Source organism: Sceloporus undulatus, chromosome 1, assembly GCF_019175285.1.
Source record: "Sceloporus undulatus isolate JIND9_A2432 ecotype Alabama chromosome 1, SceUnd_v1.1, whole genome shotgun sequence".
Classification (NCBI taxonomy): domain Eukaryota; kingdom Metazoa; phylum Chordata; class Lepidosauria; order Squamata; family Phrynosomatidae; genus Sceloporus; species Sceloporus undulatus.
The window spans coordinates 217,523,617-217,530,034 of record NC_056522.1 but is presented as its reverse complement, the minus strand read 5'-3'; the positions used below and the strand labels follow the sequence as shown (position 1 = coordinate 217,530,034).

The window sequence follows — 6,418 nt, the reverse complement described above, 5'->3', positions numbered from 1 at the left end:
AACATTTAGTAAGATGTGATATTTTTAAAGAAAATTGTAAAAGAATTTTTAAAATTATTTTTAATTTAATTTTAATAAAAAAAACTTTTGGCCTCTCCTTTCTCTTCCCATGACCCCTTGCCCTCCATATACCATCTCTTCAGTGTCTCAAAGGGATGCAGGCAAAGGCCACAGCCCATTTCTACTCAAAGGCAGATGTTTGGGGAGCAGTTGTGTCACCCCCTCTTAGGGTGTTACCTGGTGAAGTCCAAACCTCCCACATCCCCCTAATGACACCCCTAACCGCACATATCCCAGTTTTCATCTTTGAAATATTAGCGGGTGTGCTGGCACTATCCCTTCTGAATTTCTGATGGCGAGCCAAGATGCAAGGTCTTTGATCTCTAAAACCAGGATTACTTGGGGTACTGGTGTGCATGCACGTGTGTTTAAAACTGCTTTTGAAAACATTGTTTTGATTTGCTTTCAAATATTGTTTTTCCCCATTATTACCTGCTGTGCCTTGCTTTGGGGATCCTGGTGAGCTAGTGGGTAAGTAATAAACAAGCCTGGTGGGTAATAAACAAGCCTTTAAATAAAGAAACACACTCCATGACTCTACCTTGATCTTTAACTTTGTAATGCAGGCCTCAAACTAGTTATGACTGAAAGTTCCTTTTGAGGCCTTGGCTTTGTTTGCACATGAGAGAGAAACTGATATGAGTTAAAAACTAACTTGATGTATGCATGCCATTGAGCATTTCACCAATGAAGCTTGGCCAGCTCATGTCATCCTATGTTCACTGTACACTTGTTTATCACACATGCCTTATATGTTATTTCCATGTGTAATGTACACGTTTTAAGCAAAAATAGAAATAGTTGGGAAAACAGAAGGAAATTCCCACCCCCTCCCGGAATGCCTCCAGCAACAGGTATGACTGCCAAATTATAAATGTGGGATCCTGGTCAAAGAGTAAATACGTCAGTAAGAGAAGGTTAACCTGCTGTGGCCTTTCTGTTTTTCCTTTGCACAGTAACACAGGGCCACAGAAAAGAGAGACATTTGGGCTGAGGTACCACACCTTCAAGAGCAGCCAATCTCTGATCTCCAGAGCTCAGTTGAAGAAGATTCTGGTATTTCTAGCAATGCAGCTGCAGGAGACAGCTATTTCGCGTCCGAGGCACAAGACAGGCACTGTTGACTTGGGTCATTCCTGTTAAATATTTGGAAATACAAAAGAACATCATTTTATCAGAGAGCGGCTATAAATACATACACTCCTGTACTACTACAGGTTACTATTTTGTTTGTGTCTGCTGGAGTGTTGTCCTGTGAAAGTTGGGCAGGATGACATTCTTTTTAGCTGATTCCAACAAGCCCATTCAGACTGAAAGGAAAAATTACAATGGGTAAGTAATGTATAGTTTGGGTACTATACAATTCACTTGGGTTTATCTCAGTCACTTAGGAGGGGTTCACTGCAGCACTGTGTTTTTTACTATCTCATCAGTTTAGCAGTATGTGTAACTCAGTCTAAGCACTTACATGCTACCACACATACGTATGTTTCATGTGATGTGAAGGAGTGATATGAACTGTTCTGATACAAACAATTTTGTTTTAATCACTGAATGTGGACCTGCATTCCTATGTCACCAGTCCTGTTCCATTTGCAATTATGATGGGGACAGCGTCTAATCAGAAACTCTTGAGTCTTTTGAATATTGTTTTAATTTAAATGTAAATTGAAACCTAGCCTTTAATCAAGATGAATAATTATAAAAGACTTGGTCCAAAAAGAGGTTTCTTTTTAACAAAGAAAATACATAAACGTGCTTCCTACATTTTGGTGAGCGGTGTAAAGAGGTCAGGCAGAACCAACAGTTGATTAAAATGATGACCCGCAATCTGTGAATGGATGGAATAAACCATTCATTGATTTGTTAAAATAAATTTGTTGTCATAGATCAAAACTGAAAGGTTTTTAGAAAACTTGAGTTTAGTTGCTCATTTGCTCTTAGTACTTACTTTACGTTATTGGTTACATTTATATCAAAACCTTCTCAGGTGTCAAGACCGTCTTTCCTCCAGTTCTTAGTCCCTCGGATTTAGAAAACTGGATTTTGAAAGATTAAACAGATGGTGCAGCTATACTGTAGAAATAATGCAGTTTGATACCAGTTCTAGTCCTTAACTCCATCCTATGGAATGCTGGGATATGTAGTTTTACATATCTTACTCTGCCTTCTCTGCAAAAGTGTGCTGGCACCTCCCAAAACTACAATCCCCAAGATATCTCCGGGACCGCCTTCTCCCCTACAATCCTCCCCGCGCACTCCGCTCCTCTGGGAGAGGCCTACTTCAGCCACAAAAATCTAGGCTTTCGACTACCTCCCAGAGGACATTTTCCATCGTCGCCCCCAGACTGTGGAATGGCCTGCCGGATGAGATCCGTCTCCTTATATCCTTAGACAGCTTTAAAAAGGCTGTTAAGATGGCTCTCTTCCGGCAAGCCTTCCCGGAATAGAGAACCTGGCCTTAGAAAAATGTCTGGGAAAGATACTGCTGCTCCCACTGGTTGCTTGTTGGTATGATGTTGTTGACCTTCTGGTCAGTTTTTAACTTGCATGTTTGTTTGTTTGTTGTTGTTTTTTGTTCTGTTTTTTAAATATTGTATTGAATTTAATACTTTTTTAAGGAGGGGAGGGTACCAGGGATTTTATATGTTTTGTATTTTTAACTTTGTTAGCCACCCCAATTGTTCTCAGTGGGGTGGGATACAAATAAATATTATTATTATTATTATTATTATTATTATTATTATTATTATTATTATTATTATTATTCTATAGGATGGAGCCATGGCGGTCAAATTGCATTATTTCTACAGTGCAGATGTAAAGAGAGGGTTGACAACACTGGTCTCCTTGCTCTGTCTTGAGCTAGAGACACCATCAGCTTTCTCTCACTCCTTTTTACAGACCTCTTTCATCAATTTGCCTTCTTTGTGCTCCTGGCTGGCTTCCTCTAACTACCAAACAGAGAAAGAACTGGTTTAAAAAACAAAGATGTCTAGATCAGAGCTTGGAAAGTTATTTTTTTTAAAAAAAAAAGTAAGTTGTTCCAGATCCATTCCCAAGGCTCTCAGTACATAGTTTTATGTTCAAGATAACTATTTGCATTTCCCCGAAGTGTTTAAAATAGTGTCAATTAGCAAACAATAATCAATTAGTGATAGCATCATTCTTGGGAAAAAGAATTAAGTAGAAGTAACCGTCTGTTTGCAATTAGTTATGTTCAAGCCCTGATGTGGATGAATTACCTGATTATTGGTTATAAATAAATACTGAGCCCCCTAGAATGGTGATTTTTATCAAAGGTGTTGACAGTGTGTGGTGATTAAAATCGAATTGCTGAAGGAGATTTACTAGAGTCAAACAAAGCTTCACTGCTTTGATTGAAGGGCAAAAAAGTTTCTATAAGATTACAAGATTTCCTAGCTCTTGAACAATATGTTTCTGCAGGAATACTCTCTGAACCTTGGCTGCTGACCCTTGTCTACACTTGTTTCAGCTTCAGAACGAAACAAGTAGAGCATATTTTCTCCTCATATATGTGTTTAATTCACCTGTCTGTTTCACTGTTTACCTCTGCAGTGGGAATTAAGTAGCCCTCCAAGTGAGCTGCAAGTCACAGAAGCCCTAGCTAGCATGATGACGAATGCTGGGAGAGGCAGCACAACACTGGGAGGGCTGCATGATTCCAACTTGTTTCATTTTGACCATTTGTGATTGTGACTTGTCTTATACTTGTCTAAGGTCCAAGGTCTTTGAGTATGTAAGTGGGGGGCAGGGAGTTCAAATGTGATTTTACTGGCCATTCACATATGACACATTTACAGTATCTAGATCTTTGGTGGTCTGGAAACTGGAATACTAGCTAAATAAATACACACGCTGAAGAAATGTTAAAATGGCCAAAGTAAAATATGTCGACAGACATTGGCAACATGTTGAATAGCAAACTTTCCTCAAGGGGTTGCAACCAGCAGCAGTGGTGGAAAAGTAAATGTGCAAAATCCACCTGCTGAATTATTTTGAAATGAGAAGCCTGTGCAAAGAGGCAGCTGCAGGAGAGCCCAAGAGAGGCAACAGAGAGTTCTGGCAGCAAGCAAGAGACAGGTGCTGGCACTGCGGCCAAAGCAGAATGAGTCACAAAGGCCAGAGAGGAACTGGGAAGGGAGGGCTGGCGTTCACTGGTGGGTTCAAAATGCAGATTATCTCCTTGGTTGCCTTTGAGGGCCAAATGGTTTTTTTAAGCCATTTGAATAAATGAACTAATGGAAACATTTCTGTGCCAGTTAAGAATCTCTAACCTCCCACTTTCTCTTCATCAGCATATTTTCAACCTATCTGGTCTATAATGTCTCACATCACATGCTTTCTATTTTTCTGCAATCGTCTCTTCCCACCCCATTTCCAATAATATATGACAATTCCTCTAAGTTCCTCAAGAAAGAGTGGTTATGGGAACCTGAGTCGCCTTATATTTTATAAACACTAAGCACACCAATAGCAATGGATTAGAAGGGCACATAGAGCGTGCAGCCCCCAGCCCTCCCTTTTGGAGCTATGTATTTCCCCAGATCCATCCAAACTACCAGATGTTCCCTTATTAAAAAAACAACTCTTCTCCCAAACTGCTGCAAAAAAAAAAAAAAAAAAAAAAAAAATCCCCCCAAATTGGCAGTTTGAGTTTTTCTGTATCCTGGTATCCACTAACCAAAATCTTTGAAAAATTGTTGAAAATATATGAAATCAAGATGTTTTCTCAACTAGGTTGGGGCAAAAATGGCCTTATTCAGACTGCTGAAAAAACAACTACCAGTACCTCCATTGTCTATTAATCCTGTAATAGGTTTAAAAAGTAATCTTTTGCACATTATCATGGTTTTCTCCTCATTTTCAAGAGTTCCTCATTCACAAACTTATTTTCATGCTCTTTGGGGCCATCATTCCTTTCCTTTCTATTTCTCATGTCTGTTTGGTCTTTTTTAAATACCATGCAAAGTAAAATTATATTCACATAATGTCTCATAAAGGCTGAGCATAAAAAAAAATGAGGTGACCTTGGGTAAGTCACATGCTCTTAGCCTCAGAGGATGGTAATGGCAACACCCCCTGAACGAAACTTGCTAAGAAAGCCCCATGATCCTTAGGGTCTCCAAAATTCAAAAATGACTTGGAGGCCCATAATAATAACAAACTAATTTAGGTTCCTATCAGAAGTGTAATACTATTAATACTTCTTTAATCCATATGTTTTGGAAATGCCCCATAGTTACCTGGTTCTGGGAATGAAGTCATCACACAAATAAATTTGGTACTAGAAAGTTCTTTGGTATTCAATGAGACATATAATTCTTTTAAAGTACTATATATACCAGGGGTAGGCAAGCTTTTTGAGCCGGGGGCCAGGTTGCTGTCCCTCAGACAACTGGGGGGCCGAAGCCAAAAATTAAATAATTTTTTTAAAAATTAATTAAATAAATAAACCGGGGCAAATGTAGGACAAAATTTTCAATTGGAGGACACTTTTGCTGATTTTTTAAAAAAATGTTAATATAAATGCATGCTTCGGAGGCTTCTATAGACAATTGCCCCCCTTGCCCCCCTTGCCCGCCTCCTCCTGATAGGCCAAAGGCCCCACACCCTCACGCAAGAGGCCAAAGGCTCCGGCGGCAATCGGTGGCAGGACCGGGTGGGGGCCGGTCCCAAGGCCTTGCCGGGCCGCATCCGGCCCGCGGGCCGCAGGTTGCCTACCCCTGATATATACTATATATACTTGACTGCAAGTCGAGAAATTTAGGCCCCCAAATTGACCCTAAAATCCTGGGTCTGTTTATATACAGGTTAATACACTAATACTGGTTAGAAAGATCCTGAAATGAGCACCCCCATGATGCCCCACTCTTCCCCACACTTTGTGCCTTGAGGCAGGAGTTTTTGTGCATCGGCCCCTATGTGTGAAAGGGTTTCCTAATCCGATATTAAAACCTTCTCTTCCCATCAAAGAAACACCCCATTTAACTCCATTTACTTTCCTCCCCAATCCGATATTAAAACCTCTCCTCCAGCCCCAGGGAAGTTGTGTTTGGTAGTCCAGAGAAGGAGAAGGAGGAACAGAAGTGATGGTATCCCCATTCCATACTTTGTAATAGCCCCCAAAGTTTTACCCTCAACTTATCTACAGGTCATATAAAAATCCATTAACTTGTAAGTCAATTTGTACACGAGTATATACGATACAGTAGTTGCTCATGTCTTGGAACTTAACACAGGGTCTGTGGAAATGGATCTTCCATGTCCTCTTGACTGTGAAAAGACTAATATTCTACTATTAGTCTACTGTGATCTAATGGATAGAAGAACAATA

The 6,418-nt window shown here is 40.0% G+C and overlaps 1 protein-coding gene across 2 annotated transcripts in view; it reads left to right on the top strand.

Moving 5' to 3' along the window:
- The first annotated feature begins 1,035 nt into the window (after positions 1-1,035).
- The window catches only part of UPP2 (uridine phosphorylase 2), a 29,391-nt gene continuing 24,008 nt past the window's right edge, over positions 1,036-6,418 (top strand). The window contains exons 1-2 of one of the 2 annotated variants that reach the window (XM_042473918.1): positions 1,036-1,392; positions 2,836-3,093. Coding sequence is in view for 1 of the 2 variants with exons in the window: in XM_042473911.1 (XP_042329845.1) it covers positions 1,331-1,392 (62 nt within the window). In the remaining variant the exon portion in view is untranslated. The remainder of the gene's footprint in view (positions 1,393-2,835; positions 3,094-6,418) is intronic. The other variant, XM_042473911.1, reaches the window with a different exon arrangement.